The following is a 25,621-nucleotide window of genomic DNA, read 5'->3' as shown; positions in this document are numbered from 1 at the left end:
CAAGGCAATGCTTCTCATGCTCTCCAATATGGTTCCATATGTCACCTGTGGCACGCATGCCATAGGTTCGCTATCACGGTCTTAGGGATTTTTTTTTCTGGCTAGGTCTTATTTTTCAGGAAATACGGTACTAAAAGGCTTCTGTCCGGGGGACTCAACTCAAGCTTATTTTTTGGAATAGGGCTATCAAACAACTGGGGAAATCATGCTGGGCTTATTTTTCAGTTGGATATTATTTTGGGGGAAACACGGTAGGTGGGCAGGAGCTGGGGTGAGGATGGGGGCTGACCTCATCCCAGTGCTTAGGTCTTAAATCCAGACCATCCAGCTGGCAAGCTTAGTGTCAGGCCGAAGTCTTCATGTGGAGTTAGAGAGTTCAGCCTGACACAACACAAGGGGGGAAGGGAGGGGTAGTGAGTAGTCAGAGGGGAAACAACCAAAGATTCCTTTCTCCAAGCCAAGGCCACCATTTGTTCTGCCTCAACTGAAGAGAAGAGGAAGTTGAGAAGCCCCTGCACACAGATTGGCTCTCGTGATGAACCTGTGGGTGTGGGGGATGTAAGATGGGATTAACCTAGATGGGATTCTGGGAAGGACTCAGAATCGGAATGATAATGGTGTAGCTAACATGGTTCTGTTAATAAACCAAGCTCTGATTGAGAGAATTGGACTGGGACTTGGTTTATTTCTCAGATGCTATTACACTTTGCATCTTTAACCACTAAGCCATCACACCGCCATATCCATTTGCTTAATACTGGCTAAAGTACTCATTTTTGTATCTGGACAGCGGAAGCCACCTATAGGAAAAACTACGGTGATGATACCCAGTTGTACATCTCCACCCCATGTCCAGTCAACGAAGCAGTGGAAGTGATGTGCCGGTGCCTAGGGGATGTTAGGGTCTGGATGGGTATCAACAGGTTCAGACTCAACCCTGACAAGACGGAATGGCTGTGGATTTTGCCTCCAAAGACAATATCTGTCTGTCCATTACCCTGGGTGGGGGGGAATTACTAACCCTCTCTGAGAGGGTCCGCAACTTGGGCGTCCTCCTCGATCCACAGCTAACATTAGAGAACCATCTTTCAGCTGTGGCGAGGGGGGGCGTTTGCCCAGGTTCACCTGGTGCACCAGTTGCGGCCCTACCTGGACCAGGAGTCACTGCTCAGTCACTCATGCCCTCATCACCTTGAGGTTTGACTACTGTAACGCTCTGTACATGGGGCTACCTTTGAAAAGTTTGGGGAAACTTCAGATCGTGCAGAACGCGGCTGCGAGAGCAATCATGGGCTTTCCCAGATATGCCCATGTCACATCAACACTCACAGTCTGCATTGGTTGTCAATCAGTTTCCGGTTACAATTCAGTGTTGGTTATGACCTATAAAGCCCTAAGAATACCTTAGGGACCGCCTTCTGCCGCACGAATCCCAGCGACCAATTAGGTCCCACAGAGTTGGCCTTCTCCAGCTCCTGTTGACAAAACAATGCCGTCTGGCAGCACCCAGAGGAAGAGCCTTCTCTGTGGCAGCCCTGGCCCTCGGGAATCAACTCCCCCCAGAGATCAGGACTGCCCCCACCCTCCTTGCCTTTTGCAAACCCATCAAAACCCACCTCGGCCGCCAGTCATAAAGAAATTGATTCCCCTCAGCTGTCCCGTTTTATGTATGGTTTGTTTGGGATGTATGATTGTTTTTAAATCAAGGGTTTTAACTGTTCTGCTTTTAATCATTGGATTTGTATTGTGTATTGTTGTGAGCTGCTCCGAGTCTTCGGAGAGGGGCGGCATACAAATCTAATAAATAATAACTTCAATCCTCAACAGCTCAAGGTTGAATCAGCCTTCCATCCTTCTGAGGTGGGTAAAATGAGGACCCAGATTGTTCGGGGCAATACAGTAGAACCCCGACTTACGAGACTAATTGGTTCCGGAAGGAGGCTCGTAAGTCGGAACGCTCGTATGATGAAACATTGTTTCCCATAGGAAACAATGTAAAGTCAATTAATCCGTGCAACAACAAAAAAAACAGCTGCCACTAACTTCCGCGTTCGGCTTCAGGAGACAGCTGGAAGCCCCCGAGCCCCCCAGGCCGGCTGCGACGTTTTAAAACACCCGCGCCGCTTCGCAGCTGTCTCCTGAAGCCGAACGCGGAAGTTAGCGTTCGGCTTCAGGAGACAGCTGCGAAGCGGCGCGCGTTTTAAAACATCGCAGCCGGCCTGGGGGGCTTGCCAGCACCCCCCGAGCCCCCCAGGCCGGCTGCAACCTTTTAAAACACGCGGGATACGAGCGCCAAGGAGCTGTCTCCTGAAGCCGAACGCGGAAGTTAGCGTTCGGCTTCAGGAGACAGCTCCTTGGCGCTCGTATCCCGAATGTGAGCTCGGGAGGCGAACAAAAATGTCGCTCCCCTCCCAGCTCTTATCTCGAGTAGCTCGTAAGTAGAGCTGCTCGTATGTCGAGGTTCCACTGTATGCTATTCTGTAAACTGTTCCAAAGCACTTCAGCCAGGGCTAAATGTTCCCAGTTTCAAGTTAAGCTGATTTCCCTAGGAGTTGCTCATTATCCTTTAAAAAAAAACATCCCCAAACTCAGTGTGTTCTTTCACAGGGGAGAAAAAAGGGAGCTTTAGATTTCAACCAAGGAAGGATCCTTTGCCACCCAAACCCACCTGGGAAGAATGTCAGCAATACAAGATGTGAAACAAATCAACCCAATTGGAGTTCATCTGACATGACTTGGTTGTCCAAGTCTTATATTTTTAACCTCTTGACATATTTGCAGCAAGGATGGAATTAACCTTTGCAAGATAATTAGTCTTTCACATACATCCAAGGTGAAAGGATTAGTGGAAGGCTTGGTAGATTAAGGAGAAGGTACCAGAGCTTCAAATGATGAATGTCAATGACCCTTGCTGACACTGAAGCAGAACATTGGATTAAATTACACAAAGAAGTTTTTAATATGTAAAAGATTTGTAAGGAGGCCCATTTTAAGCAACCCTTCAGGAATTTCCTCCAACTGAAGTACATTTAGTCAAACTAAATCCTATTAAGCAAATGAATTTCCTTCCTTAGTCAAAGGACATTAAGTTCAAATAAACTCTTCATTGAAGGAATTTCCTTAACTGAAAGAAATAAATCCCATTCCCCTTAAGGTGGCTCATTCTGAAAAATCACAGCTTCCTCTCACGTTAAGTCAGATACGGAATATTTACTTTTTATTTATTTACAATCATCCAGTTGTGCACGTGAAAGAGAAGGAAAAGGACAACAGACATGTTCAACCATGGCTGAAAAGAGAGACAGACAGACACACGGTGCAAGTACGCAGGCAGGCAAGCAGGCAGCCAACACGGAGGAAAATTATCTTAAATAGTTCTATGTACATTTCACTCCTTATATACAAGCTGCAACAGGCTTGGGGTGGAGGTGGGGTATAAGCTCGATGCCACAGACGTGGGGGAACTAAAACCTTGAGGCCACGAGTGAAGATGGGGGGAGAGGACTCGCGCTGAGCAAAATCAAGCCAGATTTGTACTAGGATGGATTCACTTCCCTAAGTGGAATGTGTTGGTTGCATGACTCAGGGCATCCTTTCCTCTGTACGACAGAGTGCACGCACCATTTTCCTCCCTCTTCGGTCTGTCATCAACTAGTAAGACAAAAGTAGGGATGAAAATCTGATTTTAGTAGGCTCTGGAAGAAGATAGGTTCTGCGCCTCAAGTCAAATGTTGGAATAAATCCCACCCCAGCTCTCAAATCAACTGCAGGCGGTGTTGGTTAGCAGTTCTCCCATCAACCTTTTGAACAAAAGCAAACAACACGGTAGCCATGGTTTGAAAGGGTTCTTTAAAGAGAGACAGTTGATGGTTCCTAAGGCTGCTCTCACCTCACCCTGTGGAGGGGGGGGGGGAATGTGGAGGGGGGGGGGAATCGTGGATTGTGGGAGAAGAAACAGGGAAAGTGGCTCCTTCAAGGAATGTGCAAAAGATTTAAGAAAAACTAAAGCAGAAACCGAGTCCTGCAGTTAAACAAGCTAAATTTCTTCAGCGGAAGACCTCTGGATCTCACATTGTGGATCACAGAAAGTGGGAGGCGAAGGCTGAAATAAATTAAATGAAAATCTGGACCAATCCCGGGGCTTTGGTACTAACCTTTATGGAACGGCCTTCTCGCATTCCCCCGGGGGGGCCCATTCACATTTAAGGATTGTAGGAAAGGCCTCGACTTTCGAAACCTTGCAGCTGTTAGCTACCCTCCACGTTACAGACCACAGGATGACAAAAACAAGGGAAAAAAGCACCCCACAATACAGCAACAATTCCTTGACGCTCTTTTGCCTCCTCCTCCTTCCCCCCACCGACCAGAGATTTTTTTTAAGCAGCCTCCGATGGGAGCCGAGAACAGAGTCCTGAAGACACCCATCTTCTGAAGTGTCACCGCTGAAGAACTGTAGTGTTATCTCAAAGGGCTGCGCTGTTTGGGATGGGCCATCTCCAAACGGCAACACAACACCCGCCGCTGGATTGATGTCAAAACCGTCCAGTTGCGTTCAAGTTTTTCTTTTGGGAATGATTAGTGTTCTGTTAATGTGCAGGATCCATAGGAACTTTGCCGCCCCCCCCCCCCCCCCCGCCGGGGATGGCACAACCCCAACAGAAACTGGGTCTTCGGCTCCTTTGGAGTCAAATTGTACTTTCTTTCGCCATCAATCCTGGCTCAGAGCAACAGAGATGGAAGAAGACTGGTAGATAACAGGGTTTTGTCCCACGGTTACTCAGATGACGACACCAGGAGCAGGCACAGCAAGAAGGTGGGACGGCAGACCCAACTTCAAATGGAAGCGGAGGGGAGAAGACAGGCCTTGGGTACCCGGAATTGGGGTGGTGGACCAGCAGTGGGAAACCAACAGGAGCTTGGGGACGATCACGAGAAGTTCTGGACTGGGTGGCTGACTCTCATGCAAGCCCAGTACATAGCTCGGCCAAGGAAAACCAAGGCCAGGAAAATCACCACCGCCCAGGCTGCATAGACCCCTCTGTACTGCTGGGCTTCTTTCCAGGTACCAAACTAGAGAATGAAAGAAGAGTGAGATATCAGATTCACAATAAAATGGCTTAAATAGATTTAATGCAAAAGAGAAAGGTCTGTGTGTGTTCATGTGTATGTGTGTTCAACAGACCTTTTGTTCCAGCCTGACCCATGAAACGTCTTCAATTTTAGAGTGCTGAAGTTTGTGGGGATGTGATGGTAAGCTTTCTATCTTGCATGAATAAACCTCCCTTTTAAAAAAATAATTAGAATGGACCTATGCAGAGAGGGATTATCTTAAAATTCAGCCTCCTGGAACTGGATTCTGAATAGGGAGAGACACTGCTCCTTGCAAACTTTACTACTCCTTTTCAAGAGAGACCTTGGACAGATGCTCCATCGGTGCTAAAGGTAGCTCTCGACTTACAACAACTTTTAATGACTGTTCAAAGTTACAACTGCGCTGAAAAAAAGTGATTGATAGCATATTTTTCACCTACGACCGTTGCAGCATCCTCGAATGTAAATCTGTGAGATTTACAAAGGGGATCACATGATCCTGGGAACACATGACCCTGGTCCACTTCTTCATATTTATGACAGAATACAATTACATTCAGATTGTTGACCACTGCTTTATATTTATGACGGTTGCAGTGTCTTGGGGACATCTGATCCATTTTGTGAACGTCTGACAAGCAAAGTCAATGGGAAGCCAGATTCACCGAACAATCAATTTTACTTATTTCGCAATAGAAGTGATTTGCTTTACTAGTGCAGTAAGGAAAGTCATAACAAGGGACAAAACTCAACCTCACAAATTTCTCATGCAGCAATGTAAATTTTGGGCTCAACTGTGGTCATACAGGTCAAAAACTACCTGTATTTAGGACTTTAGTCTGGTTTCCTCTTTAATATTAACTTTGTTTTTATTATTTTAGAGAAACACTTGCATAAGGAATTGGTGTGTAAGGGGTTCCTTTAGCAAAAAGAGGGGCGGGCAGGAGGAGGAAATATTCCTTTATCTTACAATGAAATATCCATTGTAAGATAAAATACAGGAAATAGTATAAGGGCAGACTAGATGGACCATGAGGTCTTTTTCTGCCATCAGTCTTCTATGTTTCTATCTTTCTATGAGTTTTAAAATGGGAATTGCAGAATGTTTTTTGTCATAAAAGGGCCACTGTTCCCCATTCCGGCGCTAAATAAATAAATAGCTGTCATTTCAAACTGGGCACAATTTAGGCATAGCCTAAATTAGGAGCTTTTAAGCAACACAGCTCTGCCAACTTTTAAGTTTTGATTTCAGATATTGAGTGCCAATGTTCAGTTGCCTTCCTACTAAGGGAAAATGAGTGTTCACTCACCTGATACGCTCTTTCTCAGAGTGGGAGGAGTCAGACGTCAGGGTAGGGAGGATTCTAATTGGCTTAGTTTCCTCAGGCCTGCAGAAAGGCAGCTAAGATAAGCCAATTAGAATCCTCCCAATCTTGACTGCTGACTCCTCCCCTCTCTGGAGAACGTGACCTCTAGTTCAGACTGACATTGGACACATCTCTGTAGACTCCTTGGCAGGAAAATCGATGAGAGTTTTGTCTCTTATGTTCTTCCTGTTTTTTAATCTTCTCAACCCCCCCCCCCCACCCTCCCAAAAAGCCCTGGGATTTCCAGGTATCAACCACACAGATGCCCCTCGCTCAAGACTCACCGCCAATCCCGTTGCTGTCACGGCCATAAGCACGCCCAATAACAGGCAGCATAAGCACCTTTTCCTTGGATAGCGACGCCCAATGGAAGAGCTGGGGATACGAAGAGTGGCAAGGGAAGCACGTCAAGCATCCAGAGAGTCACCCCCATAAAGCTCCCCTCCCCTCCCATAATCTGGAACTCTGGCAGAGAAAGAGGCCTTGCCTATCGAAGACAAGCAGCAGACCTCTTCTCTAGCAAAACGGCGGGATGGGGACTCCTCTCTGAAGCGGAACCCCACAAACAGCGAGCTCCCTCCCCCATTCCAGTTATTAACACTCAGTGCAAACTCGGAGAACGTTGTGAATGCTTCTCCTCCTCCTCCAATTCCTTCCCCAGAGTAACTCACACTTTACGGCAGTGAGGGCATCGGGCTAAAGTGCGATCGGTGAATTCTGTCCACTGGAGAGACAAAAAAAAAGAGAGAGAGAGAGAAGGGATTAGGAGAGAATGTCAGCCTGTCCCAAGCCATATTTTGGTGCTGCACATTTAGGCTCATTTTTATAGGGATCACGCTTAACTGGTCCTCCAAATAGCAATAGCACTTAGACTTATATACCGCTCCACATTGCTTTTATAGCCCTCTCTAAGTAGAAACATAGAAACATATAAGATTGATGGCAGAAGGAGACCTCATGGTCCATCTAGTCTGCCCTTATACTATTTCCTGTATTTTATCTTAGGATGGATCTATGTTTATCCCAGGCACGTTTAAATCCAGTTACTCTGGATTTACCAACCACATCTGCTGGAAGTTTGTTCCAACCATCTATTACTCTTTTAATAAAATTATATTTTCTCATGTTGCTTCTGATGTTTCCCCCAACTAACCTTAGATAGTGCCCCCTTGTTCTTGTGTTCAATTTCCTATTAAAAACACTTTTTACAGAGTGGTTTACAGAGTCAGCATTTTTCCCACAACAATCTGAGTCCCCATTTTATGCGCCTTGGAAGGATGGAAGGCTGTGTCAACCTTGAGCCTGGTGAAGTTCGAATTGTCAAAATGCAGGTAGCCGTCAGGCAGGCAGAACTAGCCTGCAGTACTGCATTCTAACCACTGTGCCAATGCAGCCACCATCAAATTACAACAATTCGTTTAGTGACCATTGGAAGTTACAACACTACCGGGAAAAAAAAATGACATTATCCCCTTTTCACACTTATGACCTTTGCAGCATCTTCATGGTTACTGTATTTTTCGGTGTATAAGACACACCTTTTTACCTCCAAAAAGTATGCCAAAAACTGGGTGCGTCTTATACAACGAAGGTTGCGTGGGGAGGGGGGAGTTGAGTGGTGGTTAGCAGCGGCGGCAGCAGTATTCCCGTAGTCCTGCAGAGGGAGCTTTTCACGCGGTTTGACATGTGGCACCTGCTGCCACTGCCAAACTGTGTGAGAAGCCGCTACTGCCAGACTACAGGAAGGCTGCTGCCGCCGCCGCTGCTTACCACTACCACTGTAGCGGCTCCTCTCCGCAGGCTACTTCCCTGCACAGGATTTGGTGTAAGTTACTTCGGGACCCCCACCGCCCGCCTCAGAGTAGAGCGAGAAACTTTTTGCAATCTTGGGGACGGAACTGCAGCTGCCCCCTTTCCCCGGCACTGAGTCAGCGCTTGAACAAGGGAATTCCCTTGGCCCTTTCTCCTTCTGTAGCGGTCTACCAACTGTAGTTGAAGAAACTCAGCCTCGCGAGGGCAAGGCGGTCCGGCGATGGAGAAGGTTAAGCACGCAGGCAGCTCCCAGACAGGTGGGCTGAAGCTGGGCACTCTGCTTGGGGCTCTGCCGGTGGGCTGGCCCTGTCTCGCCCGTCTGTTGGATGCCTAGGCAGCGGGGGGAGCCTGCAGAGCTATTTCCCTGGCAGCAGCCTGGACCCTGGACGTGCGAAAGGTCCCTGCATCAAGGCAAGTGTTGCGTTCTTTCCTTTGGGGTAAGAGTGACTGGCGTTTGGAACAATCTCTGAGTGCTGAGAAAAGCTGCTTCCCATAGTCCGGCGAATTCAGCAGCCATTTCTCACAACGAGCTGTGGGCTAGTTAGGACTGCAGACAAGGATAAGCAGCGTCTTCCAAGTCCCTCCCCCCCCAAAAAAGACCCTTGATGGTGTGTTTTTACAGGCGCTGAACGCCTCGCCTTTCTAGTGTTGGCTATATTAGGGACAAAACTGCAGCCGATCCTCCGGTAACCCCGTGGCCGGTGGCAGGTCCTGGGTGACGGGCTCATCAAGGCTCTGAAGCACCGCCGCCACTTTGCTGCTGGTGCAGGGCGAGGCAGCTTGCCTGAGCCGTTTTTCGGCCTGCCAGGATGGCTCCTTGTCAAGGGGAAAAGTCTGGCAGATCCTAGAGACCGCCCTTTCCCTTAGCGACTCTAGCAACCAAGTTTCCCACTCAGTCTCAGCGGGGAGAAGCCACTCGGATCCTCGAAAGGGGCACCCCAAACGAGAAAGCGCGCAGTGAGCTTTCTCCTTGCCTCCCAAACTCCTTCCAACTCCGCATGGTAAAAGCGGTAGCAGTAGCAACTCTAGAGATTTTAGCCACGGTGGGGCCTTCTTTCGGTCTTTGGATGTGGGAGAGCTGAAAAAAACCGCTCCGTGACTAATAAAAATAGCTAAAGCGGGGAAGGGAGAGGAGAATTGGGGAGGAATTTTGAGGCAGGTGGCAGTGACTTGGCTCTCCTCGCTTCTATTGGGGATGCAGGACAGTTTATACGCACAAGTAGAGGGGGATGCAAGAGTGCGGACACACACACACCGACAGAGACAAAGACACAGAGACACAGAAAGAGTTGGAAGGGACTCTGTACTGTAGGTCATCTGGTGCAAGGGTCTCCCACGTTGGTCACTTTATGACTTGTGGACTTCAACTCCCAGAGTTCCTCAGCCAGCAAAGGTGTCTGAGGAACTCTGGGAGTTGTAGTCCACAAGTCTTAAAAGTTGCCAAGGTTGGGGATCCCTGCTTTAGAAACACTCCTTTAAACAAATATTTCAGGTTTATCATCATCATATAGAGTGATACCTCGTCTTACGAACTTAATTGGTTCCGGGACGAGGTTTGTAAGGTGAAACGTTTGTAAGATGAAACAATGTTTCACATAGGAATCAATGGAAAAGCGATGAATGCGTGCAAGCCCAAAACTCACCCCTTTTGCCAGCCGAAGCGCCCGTTTTTGCGCTGCTGGGATTCCACTGAGGCTCCCCTCCATGGGAAACCCCACCTCTGGACGTGTTTTTGTGATGCTGCGATTTTGCTGAGACTTCCCTTGCTGGGAAACCCCACCTCTGGACTTCTGTTGCCAGCGAAGCGCCCGTTTTTTCGCTGCTGGGATTCCCCTGCAGCATCGCAAAAACACAGAAGTCCGGAGGTGGGATTTCCCATGGAGGGGAGCCTCAGGAGAATCCCAGCAGCACAAAAACGGGCGCTTCACTGGCAACAGAAGTCTGGAGGCGGGGCATCCCAGTGGCGGTGGCTTGGGTTTGAAGGTAAAAATAGTTTGGAAGAAGAGGCAAAAAAATCTTAAACCCCAGGTTTGTATCTCGAAAAGTTTGTATGACGAGGGGTTTGTAAGACGAGGTATCACTGTATTTCCATGCACTTCAATTGTGAAAATTGGAGTAGTTAAGAGAGGGTTTTTTGAAAACCTGATGGTATAGTAGTAACATTAAGGCAACCTCAGCAGGGAACTGTAATTGTAAATGATTCTATCACTAGCCATTTCTGTGACTAAAGGAACAACTAACAAAATGAATTATCCTCATTTGTTTGAGTTAGGGTTAGGAGTGCAAGGGTCTTCAAACCTGGCAAATTTAAGGCTTGTGGACTTCAATTCCCATTTCTGAGCTAGCGTAACTGGAGGAGGAATTCTGGGAGTTGAAGTCCACAAGTCTTGAAGCTGTCAGGTTTGAAGTTTGTAAAAAGTGTACATGGTTTTAAACAGTTTAAATGGTTGTAAAAAGTATTCTGCTACACTGGTATTTTATTAAACAATATAATACTGCACCATTTCGTTCAGAATGCTTTTTTCCTTTTTTTCCTCCTCTAAAATTTAGGTGTGTCTTATACACCAAAAAATACGGTGTATAATCAAAATTCAGATGGTTGACGACTGGTTCCCATCTGTGAAGGCTGCAGTGTCCCAATGTCCCTTTTGCAACCTTCTGACAAGCAAAATCCATGGGGAAGCCGGGTTCATTTAAAAACCGTGTTATTTATTTATTAAATGCAGTGACTCGCTTAACAACTCTGGCAAGAAAGGTCGTAAAATGGGGCAAAACTCACATAACAAGTTTCTTGTTTAGTGACATAGGTTTTGGGCTCAAACTGCGATTGTTAAGTGGGAAGCATGACTACTTGTAACTGGTTTCTTATTGAAATCCACTCACACAGAGATATTTCGCAGGTGAGAGACCAATTTGTGTCAATTTCAAAGGATACAAGCAACTTCAGCCAATTGAATTGTATTTTTCTATCCACTTTGCACTAGAAGGCCAGTTCCCAACAAGACTTCCTTGCTTGGGCTCAAATCAGAATTTATAAGCTTAGAATTTTATTCTGATAACATGTCTCCAAACGCCACCCAAAGTGGAGCCTGGAACAAATAAGCCTTGTTTTTTTGCCCTCAATCCCTTCCTCCACAGCACTCTTACCAGGAAATTATTTTCACAGTGGCCGCAATTGACACGCACACCTACGGGCTGAGGCTCGGGACTCGGAGGGCCAGGGTGAACGGGCCCTAAGTTTATGACCCTTTTACTGGGTAGAAAAAGAGGGAGAAAAGAGGTTTAGATTATTTTTCTTGTCAGCCCACCTGACTCTACTGAACACCTATTTTCAAGCCAATGAAACTCTACTCATGGAGAATAAAGTTGAGTTTGGATTTAAACATTTCCCCATTTTTTTTAACTCGGGCCCAAACCCGGCATGCACAGCTAACCTCTCATATTCAAAGAAAGTTCTTCAACATGCCAATGTCTGGGTTTCATCAATTAGTCTTTCTGGTTTTATCAGGGCAACCTCAGTTTTTATTATCTAAACATAAATGCCCTCTTCCAAGAACAAAAACAAGAAAGATCAGGGGGAAAATCCCCTTTTCCTTCTCTCTCTCTGAGCATGTTTTTATTTCTAAAAATGTCACCTTTTTAGCTTCATTATTCCAATCTGTATCTTTGCTTTCTTTCTTCAGAAAACAGAATCCTACCCATATTATCGAATCATACCACTTTCCTATTCCTTCCCACCTTGCTAAAAAGATTTCAGGATTCAAAAGACCTAAATCTTTCTCTCTTACACAGCCCACTTTTCTCAAAACACATAAAAGTTCTGCACTCATGAATAAAGTGTGTGTTCTTCCTCCATGTTTGACGGCATAGATCAGGGGTTCTAAAACTCGGCAACTTTAAGACTTGTGGACTTCAACTCCCAGAATTTTCCAGCCAGCATAGCTAGGAGTTGAAGTCCACAAGTCTTAAAAGTTGCCAAGTTTTAAGACCTCTAGCATAGGATGTTAAGCCCAATAGTTTCAGGAAAGTGCTGTATTTATAACGGTATGAAAAGAAACCCACTTTTTGCATTGGATACCTTTAAAAAACAGAATAATGGAATAAACAAATAAAAGAGAATAAATTAGAAGGAAATTACGATGATGTAAAGCTGTATTAATGGAATTATATTTTACATATATGGGATGTTCATGTTTGTTTTGTATGTTGTATTGTTTATTTTATTGTTTTTTTAATTGGAAAATTACAACTTTTTAAAAGAATAATACAGAATAATGGAGTTGGAAGGGACCATGGACGACTTTTAGGCCAACTCACTGCTCAAGCAGGAGACCACTGAGAATGAATAAATACAACTAAATTAATAAATGGTTGCTGTACAAAACTGTAAGACAGATTCCCCCCACCCAAAAAGCAAAGTAATTGTGTACATTCTTCTACTTCTACTTATTTTTCCAACTTGCCTTTCTACTGAATATTAGAAACATAGAAGATTGATGGTAAAAAAAGACCTCATGGTCTATCTAGTCTGCCCTTATACTATTTCCTCTATTTTATCTTAGGATGGATGGATGTTTATCCCAGGCATGTTTAAATTCAGTTACTGTGGATTTACCAACCACATATTGTTAAACGTCGTATTTTTTACAATATTTTTACAATATTTGCTAAAATATCTTTATATGCGCAACTGGTAGCATGGTCTCCAATTGAACTTTGGGAAATAATGTACAATGTACAAGAATGAATGTAATTACCTTGCATTTAGAAATAAATCTTGCTTACAATTTTGTACGGCAATCTTTTAAAAAAGATGTTATTTATTCAATTTCTACAGGATGCTTATCTCAGCTTGAGCAGTGAGTTGTAAGGAAAGACTTCCAAGGTCTCTTCCAACTCCATTATTCTGTATTCTAAAGGCACCCAATTGCAGCTGTTAGAGCAATGTAACCTTGGCAAGGTGAAGATGTGTGGACTTCAATTCCCAGAGACCTTGGCTACAGAATTATAGGAGTTGAAGTCCTTACATCCTCAAGTTGCCAAGGAAGGTTGAAAAGCACTGCCCTGCAAGGCAGCCATTTCTCCGGAATGGTATAGGGCAGCTATTCTCCATAGCTGGCTGGAGATTTCTGGGAGTTGAAGTCCACAAGATTTAAAGTTTGAAGACCTCTGGTATAGGGTCTGATCTTGAGCAGTGGGGTTAGATTAGAAGACCTCCATTTCAATGACTCTGGACAGCTAACAATTTTTGGACTATAATTCTACACATGGTCTTGCTCTAATCTGAAATTAGGGGTGTATAACTTTTTCTTAGTGATTAGGTGAGACTAAATTTTTCATTTTATCTTATATTCTATGTCATAGAAACATAGAAGACTGACGGCAGAAAAGACCTCATGATCCATCTAGTCTGCCCTTATACTATTTTTTTGTATTTTATCTTAGGATGGATATATGTTTATCCCAGCCATGTTTAAATTAAGTTACTGTGGATTTACCAACCACATCTGCTGGAAGTTTGTTCCAAGGATTTACTGCTCTTTCAGTAAAATAATATTTTCTCATGTTGCTTTTGATCTTTCCCCCAACTAACTTCAGGTTGTGTCCCCTTGTTCTTGTGTTCACTTTCCTATTAAAAACACTTCCCTCCTGAATTTTATTTAACCCTTTGACATATTTAAATGTTTCGATCATATCCTCCCTTTTCCTTCTGTCCTTCAGACTATACAGATTGAGTTCATTCAGTCTTTCCTGATACGTTTTATGCTTAAGACCTTCCACCATTCTTGTAGCCCGTCTTTGGACCCATTCAATTTTGTCAATATCTTTTTGTAGGTGAGGTCTCCAGAACTGAACACAGTATTCCAAATGTGGTCTCACCAGAGTTCTATATAGCAGGATCACAATCTCCCTCTTCCTGCTTGTTATACCTCTAGCTATGCAACCAAGCATCCTACTTGCTTTTCCTACCGCCCGACCACACTGCTCACCCATTTTGAGACTGTCAGAAATCACTACCCCTAAATTCTTCTCTTCTGAAGTTTTTGCGAACACAGAACTGCCAATACAATACTCAGATTGAGGATTCCTTTTCCCCAAGTGCATTATTTTACATTTGGAAACATTGGAATCATGTCAAGATGATTGGTGTTGATACTAATATATTTACTTGATTTTAATAACAAACTTGTTTTAAAATGGCATATTATTTAAATGTGTAGAAGTCAATTCATTATTCAGAGAATCTATACTTAAATTATCTAGTTTTATGTAGACAGTGGCACCTCTACTTAAGAACGCCTCTACTTAAGAACTTTTCTAGATAAGAACCGGGTGTTCAAGATTTTTTTGCCTCTTCTTAAGAATCATTTTCTACTGAAGAACCCGAGCCCGGAAACATTTCCCAGGAAATTTGAGAGCGGCACGAAGGCCCGGCCAGTTTCCTGCCATTCCCCCTTTAATCCCGGCCATCTTGGGCTTTTCTGGGCTGCCAGAGGAGCGTTTCGGTGGCGCTTAAGGAGGCTTTGGCAGCCCAGAGCGAATGGAGCATTTTCCTTTCTTTGGGCGCTTGGAGAGGGAATAAACCACTTCGCTGTGGTGACTCCCTTGCGCTGCTTCCCATACACCCAGTGAGGGGTTGCCTCCCATAGCGTCTGGGCACAGAAAGGCAAAAGGGGGCGCTTCGCCCCGGCCAGTACAAAGGTGCCAGCTACAAAGCGAGCGAGCGAAAGGAGAGGAGAGCCCTTCAGCATGGGAAGGAAGAGGCAGCAGGTAGCAGAAGCAGCCGCCTTTCGGTCAAAGGAGCGGGAAGTTCCCCCCTCTCACCCACCTGGGTTTCTTTCTCTGGCGCAGTGTATGGGAGGCTACCTTGCGCCGGCTGTATGGTAGGCGCCTGCACCTCCTCGCCACTCAGAGTCCCTCTTTTTTTTTTAAGCCTTAAAGTTTTGGATTTTTTTGATTCCCCTCACCTCACCATCTTCCTTCGGCAGCGACTGTCCTCTTCTTCCTCCTCCTTCTCCCACCCAAATTCCAAGTTTTTATTTCCTTCCTAATGGGTTTGCACGCATTATTTGCTTTTACATTGATTTGTATGCGAAAAATTGCTTCTACTTAACTTTTCTACTTAAGAACTTGGTCACGGAACGAATTAAGTTCTTAAGTAGAGGTACCACTGTATTTATGTGAACCACCAAGAGTAATTTGTCATTATGAAAGCAGTCATATTTATTAAATTAACAAATACACATAAATATCTCTTATTTCCTTTGTGATTTTATTTTATCTCCTTTTGCTTCTGTTTTCCCTATAAAATGTTATATACTACTCAAAAATATAAAGGGAACAAATAACACATCCTAGATCTGAATGAATGAAATATTCTCATTGAATACTTGGAGTTATATTCTATTGTTTAAGTGTTCCCTTTATTTTTTTGAGCAGTGTATATAGAGAGGGAGAATGTTTAGAAAGCTATTTTTGATCCAATATTAAAACAACCTGAAGAACATAACTAGATAATTCTTTTCCCCACACCTTACCAATATATTCGTGGACAGGCAATGCGTTGTGAGGTCACTTTGCAGATCAAAAGACAGTTGCAAGGGCATCTGACATACTTCTTGCCAGGTGGGGCATTTTTAATTGGCTATAAAAAGAAATAACATTTTTGACAGTTAAACAAGTTGAACATGTTTCCTGGTTTAAGAAGGTCACAAGAGGCCAAAAAGTCCAATCCTTTTGTTAGGCATTGAACCAAGATTACTACTGACACTCTCTTTAATCACAATGTATCTGAAAATATTTAAACTGAATTAATACTTATTTAAAAATTTAACAGATAGCCAACAGGCACAGTGGACAAGACAAAAGGTTTATTGTTGTAAGCCACCCTGAATTCTACGGGATTGGGCGGCATATCAATAAATTAAATTAAATTAATTAAATTAAATGTTTTGGCCAAATTGGGAAAATAGTCTGGAAACAAATTTTTGATTTTTTTTCCTGAAGAAAGCAAAGGACACCTTAGCAGAAACCAGTCGCAAGTAACTAACAAATATACATTTTTTACACAGGAATTTCTGTGTTATCTTTATTTTTCATAGCATAAAAATTTAGGTATGAAGAGTTGCACTAGAATCATGCTCAAATAGCTGAGCTGCTGCTAATCTGAATAAGAAAAGCTGGGCTAGATAAACCTAAGCTTGGATAAAGTGTGCATTTCAAGAAACAAGGTTAACAAAAATGTTGCACTAAGAAAACACCTATTTTACATCAGGAAAAGTATATTTTTCAGTCAGAGGACTTTCAATATACAGTAATACCTCATGATACGAACTTAATTGGTGCAAGGAGGAGGTTCGTAAGACAAAAGGTTTGTAAGACGAAACATTGTTTCCCATAGGAAACAATGTAAAGTCAATTAATCCGTGCAACCAAACCCCCCCCCCCCCAAAAAAACGGCTTTCGGCGACTGCTGGGAAGCCGCGCGGCTGTTTTAAAAGGTGACAGCCGGCCTGGGGGGCTTCCCAGCACCCCCCGAACCCGGGTTCGGGGGGGTGCTGGCAAGCCCCCCAGGCCGGCTGCGACCTTTTAAAACAGCCGCTCCGCTTCCCAGCTGTCTCCTGAAGCCGAACGCGGAAGTTCGGCTTTGGCGTTCGGCTTCAGGAGACAGCTGGGAAGCGGCACGGCTGTTTTAAAAGGTCGCAGCCAGCCTGGGGGGCTTCCCAGCACCCCCCCGAATCCCGAACCCAGCCCTTCTCAAACATGTTCGGTTTTCATTGCAATCTTAACAGGTAAGTTTCTTATATCAAAGGTCATTCTGAGTGAAGCTGGGGCAAAAGTAAGGCACAATTGATAACTGTACATTGAGTACCTAACTAATCTAAAGTCATATCTTGAACTCCAAAAGAAATTCATTTTTTTTAAGTTTCTATCTGTCCATGATGCCTCAATCTAAGGTAAAAAGGCTTCCAAACAATGGGAGTTGAAAGAAAAAACATCAGACTGAAATTCAGGATATTTTCTCAAATAAGTGAAACAATTGAATTGGATTTTAAATTATTGAGGGGATCCGTGCAACTATTTTGACTTTCAGTTTTGTGCTATCTGCAGCTGCAGGAACTGAAGATAGCACCTTGGCAATGCTAATTTTTAGATTTATATTTTCAGAAGACCAGTAACAGAAAAGAAACCCGAACAGGAAACCAGTTCTAGAACAAGTTCCCAATTTAAGAGGAAGCCTTTTCCTCTTAAAGGAATATTTTGTGCCTGAAGTGTTCTAGCTTGTCTATATATCTTGATGGCAACCTTTAAGGCAGAGTAGTTTTAGCAACTCCCCAAGTGGGACCTGCAAGGCGAGGGGTAGGAAGGCATCAGCTGCCACCGCATGGTTGCTTGTATACTTTGCTACTATGACAGTTTGGCATGGACTGGTTTGGGGGAAGGGTGGATGGGAGGAAGGCTGCTTGAAAGGGGAAAGCAAAAGTTTTAACTGTTATGTCCCTTAGATCAGTCATTTTCAACCTTTTTTGAGCCGCGGCACATTTTTTACATTTACAAAATCCGTGGGCACACCACCAACCAAAATGACACAAAATGACATCTAAGACACTCTCCTCTCTTTTCCATCCCTGTCTCCTCCCTCCCTGGTGTGTGTGTGTATACACACTCTTGAACCATTTCCAAAAACAGGTGAGGGGTGGGTTTTTCTCTTATTCTTTGGGTGATTTTTATATATGCTTTAAATTAAGTCACTTCTCTCTCTCTCTCTCTCTTGTTTCTCTCTCTTTCCTCTCATTCTCCGTCTCAATCATTTTCTCATTTCTCTTTTTTTCTCCCCTTTTTGCTCATCTCTCTCTCTCCCCCTTCCTCTCATTCTCTCTCTCTCTCTCTTGCTTTATTTCTCTCTCTCTTTTTCTTTCTCTCTTGCTTTCTCTCTCTCTCTCTCTTGCTTTCCTTCTTTCTCTCTCTCTTGATTTATTTCTCTCTCTCTTTCACCTTCTCTCTATCTCTTGCTCTCAGCAAAAAGTTGTGGGACCGGAACCTGAGCTTCCTTCTTCGCGGCACACCTGACTATGTCTCGCGGCACACTAGTGTGCCGCGGCATACTGGTTGAAAAACACTGCCTTAGATGTTGCTTCAAGGTCACCCAGCTGGGGAAAGAACACAGCTGCATACCAACCTCAGCTTGATTGAAGTGACCTTGTTTGAAACATCTTGCTTCCATCTGACTGGATGGGGGGAGGGAGTAAAAAGAGTAATGGGAGGCAGTTAAGGGAGGGGAAAGTTGAAGCTAGAGATTTTGGTGGCGGGATTCTCAGTTCTGGCCATGAATAACTACAATGGACTTGATTGCTAATAAAATTATACCTGTCTCAATAAATGGAGCTAAGGATCATTTCTATTTAGAGGTCTAAGTGATGGCAGGCCTGACATTAAGAGAAAATACTATGACTTCAACCAGCAGAAGAATCATCTCTAAATATTTCTAGTGAAAACCGACAGGAATAACTGTTTGGAAAGTGTGCGGAATAGAACAGAGCAGCAAGGCTAAAGGCAGAAATACATTCATACCCTAAATATTTCTTTTAGGAGTTATAACTCCTAGATGCCTTAACAACTTCGTGGGTAGTGGGAAGGAGTCCGTATCCTTCTTTACCCGTAAGAATAAAAAAGCTCCCCAAAGTTTATCCAATCCAATAGTCCAGGAATTTGACAAGCAGATGTTTTTAGCTCCTAAGTGTTGCACAAGGAACACTTGATTTGTAATTACTTTTTTTTAGAAATCATTCCAAGTTACAGTGGTGCTGAAACAAAGGGACTTACAATCAGTTCTTGCATTTATGACCAGTGAAACGTATCAGAACTCACATGATCAAAATATATACAGTTGGCAACTAGCATGTATTTATAATAGATGCAGCATCCCAATAAATATGAGCCAGCAGTGTGCAGCAGCTGCCAAAAAAGCCAATACAGTTCTAGCTGCATCCACACAGCAATAGAATCAAGATCATATGAAGTGTTAATACCATTTTATAATGCCTTGGTAAGGCCACACTTGGAATACTGCATCCAGTTTTGGTCTCCATGATGTAAAAAGGATGTTGAGGCTCTAGAAAGAGTGCAGAGAAGAGCAACAGAGATGATTAGGGGATTACAGGCTAAATCATATGAAGAATGATTGCTGGAATTAGGTATGTTTAATCTGATGAAAAGAAGGGCTAGGGTAGGGATGGCATATCTGCTGGCACATGAGCCATTGCCCTAGCTCAGCTCCAACGTGCATTTGTGTGCCAGTCACCTGAGTTTTGGCTCACACAGAGGCTTTGGGATGGCATTTTTGGCTTCCAGAGAGCCTCCAGGGGGATGGAGGGTGCGTTTCCCAGTTCCAGGGAAGCATTTGGAGCCCAAGAAGGGCAAAACACGAGCCTACTGGGCCCACCAGAAGTTGGGAAACTGGCTGTTTCCGACCTCCAGAGAGCCTTGGGGTGGGGGGAGCTCTCATCACACATTGAATTATGGGTGTAGGCACTCATGAATGTGCAATAGAATGTGTGCATGCTCTTTCGGCACCTGAGGAAAAAATGGTTCGCTATCACTGGGCTAGGGATTGACATGGTAGCAGTGTTCTAATATCTCAGGGGTTGCTACGAAGAAGACGGAGTCAAACTGGTCTCCAAAGTACCTGAGAATAGAACAAGAAGCAATGGGTGGAAACTAAACAAGGAGGGAAGCAACTTGGAACTAAGGAGAAATTTCCTGACAACTAGAACAATTAATCACTGGAACAGCTTGCCTCCATAAGTTGTGAATGCTCCAATACTGGAAGTTTTTAAGATTAGTGTAGGGTTTCCTGCCTAAGCAGGGGGTTGGACTAGAAGACCTCCAAAGTCCCTTCCAATTCTATTATTATTAATAACATAATAGAATAATATAAATAATATCAATGGGGAAAGCTGGATTCACTCAACTAAGATATTCACTTAACGATAATAATTCACTTAATGACCACAGGTTATAAAATTGAGCAGAACGTGAATAACCATTGCCTCACATAGTGATGGAAATTCCAGTTCCAAGCGTGGTCACAAGTGAAGGACTACCTGTAATGATACCACCAGCTTCCTATTGTTGGCTCTACTCAGCATTTCTTCAAAATAAACCTCTCATCGTGGATACATTCCTCCTCTATAATTGGAGTACTTATTTTTACCTATTTAAATGAGTAACAAGCACATTCCCTCCAGGGGCATAAATTAACTGTGCAGTGTGTAAAAATGTGTTGCATTCAGTTCAAATTTCCTATCTGTCATTTCACTGAAAGACGTCAACTTTTAATAATGCCAAGGGAGAGGAATTAAGGCAAAGGGGGGAGAAAGGCCCAATTGTTTTTTTTTCCTCAGCCAAAATAAACAAGAACCTACACTTTTCATTGAGATAATTAATGTACAGACCACACTTCAGGGAACAACCTTCTTCCAATCAAACTTGTAATGTAAAGAAAGACACCATAAAAACTTTCCTATGAGTCTAGTTCAGACAATACTTCCCCACAATCTAATCAATCCAATAAAACAGTACAGTACAATAAATAATTCCAGCTAAAGGAGAACACCAATATAATCCTCTTAGGAAAAAACAAAGTAAGAAAAGGAAAGAAAAGGAATCCTTTTAACAAATGGCCTTGTGCAGAGTCAGGCCACATATATAGCTTGCTTATTATCGACAATGCTGACTTCAGCGCCAACAGCTCTCAAGGGACTGAAGACTGCCTGAAAGCTAACACAAGTACTCCCTCAGCAAGCCATGTCAGCAGATTTGCAGTTGTGGCTTACTCTTTTGCAATCTAGGGTGGGGGTTTTTAAGTAAACCATCACTATGTTTTTTTTAAAAAAATCGGTACATATTTGTGCCATCTAGCGAGAACCATAGGAATACAAGCCTCTCTTTGTCTTTGACTAGCTTTATTGTATGATGGTAGCATCTGGCAGGAGGCCAGAGTTTTGCTGTTGTGGAATTGAGCTGAAGGTAGCCAAGGAGGGGACGTGACCCTGAGAAGCATTGCTTTTCTCCTAATTTCTATCTGGTTCATGGGTTGGCTTGTCTTCCTTTACATGTACTATTGGCTTTATTTGGCTTTTATCTGTTTCCCGTGCAGAAGCACTCTGTGTACAGTACTTGCAAAACAGTAAAATGTAATCAAACTAAAGTGTACAACCAATAAAAGGGATAAATAATAATACTGCAGCCACATCCTATGGATTGATGTACATAAACATTAGGGGAGGAAAAAAAACCCAAATCCTTAGTCACTATATTTTGTCAGCTGTGAGAATTAGGTGTTCAGCAGAGTGATGGCACAAGGGAAAAAAGTATCCCTGTGGCTAGTTGTGTTGGCATACACAACTGTATGCCATCCTGTAGTGCTGTCCCAAGGGAAGGAATTGAAAATTTATATCCAGGATGGGATCTATAAATATCTTCTCAGCCCTCCTTTTGACTTGCGCAATATACAAGTCTTCTACTGCAGGCATATAATCCATATCTTATATCCCACCCAGCTGCTTCTCGCCTTTAAATCTTTCCACTGTGCCTCCTACATCTCCCCCTCACAGTGCTCACCGTGGCCTCGTTGCAAACACTACATTTCACCACGTGCTGATGCATCTTTCCCTCCACGTTGATGGGGCTCTGACAGACTCGGCAAGTGATCATAGGGGCACTGCCGCTCTCCGGCGACGCCATCGGGGAATACGGCGGGGGATCTTCTGCAGGCAGTATGGCTGCTTGGCTCCCATCATTGAGACTGCTGAAGGAGGAAAATCCTTGGAAGGGAAAAGAGAATTGAATCATGGTGAAAAGAGAGCACTCAACTACCATTCTATGGTGCTGCTGTTAAGGCCACCCCCTCGATCCTTATCTCTTACCTGCATTTCATTCTCATTCTCATACCTTCCAGATCTCTTACCTGCATTTCATTCTCCTCAAATTTCTCCTCCTCCACCACCCTTTAATTCCCACCTCTAAATCTGTTCATCTTCTACTCGCAAAGCCCTGTAGACGATGGCCTTGATGGAGAGAGGGGAGATCTATTCCAAAGCAACTAGGACGGAAAAACTGGTTCGGTCCAAACAATGAAGGAGGAATGAGAAAACATTTGAAGCCAACTTCATAACTCACATTAGTATAAGAGAGGGAGGAGATGAGCCTAATTTTATCTGCAAACATCTACTTTTATTTACAATCTACAAATGTCTACTTCAATCTACAAATATCCACAGGCCCCTCACATCCTAAACTGTTTCAACTTTTCCACTCAGGATGCCACTACAGGGCATGGCATGCTGAAACTAGACAGATAGTTTTTTCCCCCTCATGCCATCACTCTGCTAATCACCTAATTCCCACAGGACTGTCTAATGCCTAAGGATATTTAATTGGCCTGTATTGCTATTATCCTTCTCATCTTTCTTACTAACTTCTTTTATTGGTTTCTTATGATTTATCACTTGTTGTTTGTATCTCATGATTAATGGCTGTATCTTATGATTTGTGATCATTTGTTGTTTGTATGTACACTGAGAGCTTATGCACTGGAGACAAATACCTCCTGCGTCCAATTACACGGCCAATAAAGAGCATTTCTATTTTATTAAGATTGATTACTACAGAGAATCCCTTTTTAAAAAATAGCAGTTTTGGTCTTCGGGTGGAGTCGATTCTTGGTTTAATCTACATCTTGGGACTGACAGTTATTAGCAATTCTGATTAGCTTTCCTTGGAAAAAAGCATTTGGCAGGAGCCAGACTAGTAATATAATAATAATAACAACAACAACAACAACATCTCCGAGTCTATGGAGAGGGGCGGCATACAAATTTAATAAATAATAATAAAATAATAATATCAAAACATTTATTTACTGCTTAGGGACACCAAGCCCGCCCACCCCCACCCCCCACTACAAATGTAAGTATCTTATCAAAAAGGCTTGAGATGAAGTGCTTTTTGATTGGATACCCAATTCCAATTCTACCCCTACCGAGCCACGCCCCCGATTTGACGACCTCTCCTCTCTAGGATTCTCTTGTCTATTGTCCCCCCTCCTCGGCCCCGCCCATCGCCTCTGCTTTCTCAGCGGCCCTCCCAGGAAGATAAACCAGGAAAAGGCGGCTCACCCTGTGGTGGGTTGGGTTTTCCCGGAGCATTTGAGGCGGGCCCCGACGCCAGACCCGCCGGCCCCACCAAGCCTCCGGAGCCGTGGCCGTTCCCATCGCCAGACTCGGCTGGCAGCAGCGGAGAGCGTTCACCATCCGCAGCCATCGCTGCTGCGGCTGCTACTGCTGCACCCGCAACCGCCCCGCGTCTCTTTCGGCTTCCGTAGTGCGCACGTCACTGCCCCTCCCTCCCGAATTACTCTTGTCACATGACGACCCCATGGCTTCATCCTATCCGCTGCAAAGGAGCGGCATGGCACCTATCACGTGACCAGAAACTGGTGGCGATAGCCGTTGCTGCGCTTCTAATTGGTCAGGGAAGGCTGTGACGGTGTGTCGTCCGCTTCTTTCCATTGAACGCGAATCGTGCTCGTTATTTTCCAGTTTCCCCCTCCTCCTCGCCCCGTGGTTCTCTCTCCGCCTCCTTATTGGCTGCTTCTTGCAGGGGGTTCCCAGTTTGTCCCGAATCATTGTTTCTTCCATGATAGGCTATTACTCCCCCCCCCTTATTTCTCAAGGTGGGCCCGGCGTTTAACGAGTTGTAGCTCACGTGATAATGAACCGCGGATGCTGATTGGCTTAGTTCTTCCGTTGTTCCATAGTATGATCTTAGGAGCCATCCTGGAGCTGACGTGCGGGAACGTCTCCTCTCCCATTAGGAGGATCGAAGTTCTCCATTGCTTGTCCTACCAATCGCTCCTCCTTTTCTGGAGAACGCCCCGCCCCCTCGACCATGATTGACGGTCCCCGTGAAGATTCCGCCCCCGAGTTCGAATTTTCAATGTAGAGGAAAAAGAGGTTGCAATCTGCCCTGCACGTGCTCCGTTACGCGCGTGGAAAGCTTCCAGGGGTTTTGTCTCAGTGCCATTCAAATGTGGACAACTTACAACTCCGTTGTCTCCGTTCCGACTTAACTATAGTTCACAAAATCATATACCAAGATATCCTTCCTGTTAGTAATTACCTCACCTTCAACCTCAACAACATACGAGCACGGAATAGAATAGAATAGAATTTAAGGCCTTGGGGGGGCACCTGTGCTAATTGTACATATATCTGATGTGATTTTTCCTAGCTTCACCTGCTGCTTCCTGTCTGTTAGGAAGCTTGTGATCCACTTACAAGTGTGTTCAGATACCGCCAGCTGATTTAGTTTGGTTAAGAGAATGTCCGGTACAATGGTATTTGAAGTAGACCCAGAGACAGGGTTTGAGCAATCGGTACTTTTATTCAGCTCAGAGAATAAGTGACAGCTCAGCAAGGCAAAGTGACGATTCAGCGAGTACCGACTGGCTCTGCAGGGAGAAGCCGCTTCTTTTATACTTTTGCGGTTCCCGCCAAAGCGAGAGCCGGCCGCGTCTGAGCCAATCAGGAGCGACTTCCTGCTTGGGCTCAGACAGCGCTGGAAAAGAGGAACGAACTATTTACAGCGTTACAAGGTAGCCATTCCAGGATACAACACCCCTCCCCTCATAGTTGGACCCATCCATCAAGAAAGCCACGTGACAAAGTCGTCCAATCGGTGAGGCCTTCGAGACTCTCGCGCTGACCTGCGCAGTCCATTTTCTCCTTCGCCACTGACTGTGGAGGATGGCTCGCCGCTGTTCTCCCGGTGCGGCGGACTAGGCCTGGCGGGCCCAACGAAGGCCTCGGAGGACGAGGATGGCTCGGCGTCGCTGGATGGTTCCCCCTGGCCCGATAAGTCTCTCTGCGTGTTTCTTAGTTCGGGCAATGTATAAAAGTCTGTTGAGGGGGGAGAGTCCGAGTCAGCGGGTTGTTGTAATTGGTTTTCAGTTCGTTTCCGAATGTGGTCTATGTGTCGTTTCCACAAACGACCATCCTCCAGTTTAACAATATAAGTCTTGGGTGCATTTTGCTTAACAATAATTCCCTTCATCCAGTTTACATTTCCATCAAAGCATTTTACATATACATTTTGACCCAAATACATTTCTCTTTCTGGTTTTATGCACATTTGGTTATTATTCAAACAGAACCTTGGGTTTAACCTGTCTAGTGGTGACCTCAACTTTCTCCCCATCAATAACTCTGCAGGGCTTACATGTGTGTGCGAGTTAGGGGTAATGTGCTGGGTTAATAAGAATTGGTCCAAGTTCTGTTGCACATCTCCAG

At 44.4% G+C, this 25,621-nt stretch overlaps 1 protein-coding gene across 1 annotated transcript; it reads right to left on the bottom strand.

Moving 5' to 3' along the window:
- Window positions 1-3,195: 3,195 nt before the first annotated feature.
- PIP4P1 (phosphatidylinositol-4,5-bisphosphate 4-phosphatase 1) lies at window positions 3,196-24,171 on the bottom strand. The gene is made up of 7 exons (XM_070729135.1): window positions 23,450-24,171; window positions 21,894-22,096; window positions 15,809-15,915; window positions 11,418-11,523; window positions 7,130-7,182; window positions 6,743-6,833; window positions 3,196-5,070 (listed from the first exon to the last, which is right to left on the bottom strand). Exons 1-7 carry the CDS (start codon window positions 23,592-23,594, stop codon window positions 4,927-4,929), a joined length of 849 nt encoding a protein of 282 aa, XP_070585236.1. The 5' UTR covers window positions 23,595-24,171; the 3' UTR covers window positions 3,196-4,926.
- Window positions 24,172-25,621: the final 1,450 nt, after the last annotated feature.

The sequence above is a fragment of the Erythrolamprus reginae genome, chromosome Z (genome assembly GCF_031021105.1).
Source record: "Erythrolamprus reginae isolate rEryReg1 chromosome Z, rEryReg1.hap1, whole genome shotgun sequence".
Classification (NCBI taxonomy): Eukaryota; Metazoa; Chordata; class Lepidosauria; order Squamata; family Dipsadidae; genus Erythrolamprus; species Erythrolamprus reginae.
The sequence above is the reverse complement of the archived record's forward strand: the minus strand, read 5'-3'. Positions and strand labels throughout refer to the sequence as shown.

Coding starts and splice junctions, on each gene's coding strand:
- PIP4P1 (XM_070729135.1), bottom strand. CDS start 23,594: ATGGCTGCGGATGGTGAACGCTCTCCGCTGCTGCCAGCCGAGTCTGGC. Junction 15,916..21,893: donor GTGTTTGCAACGAGGCCACG/GTGAGCACTGTG, acceptor TTCTTTTTATAG/CCAATTAAAAATGCCCCACC. Junction 7,183..11,417: donor ACTGTGAAAATAATTTCCTG/GTAAGAGTGCTG, acceptor TTGTCTCTCCAG/TGGACAGAATTCACCGATCG.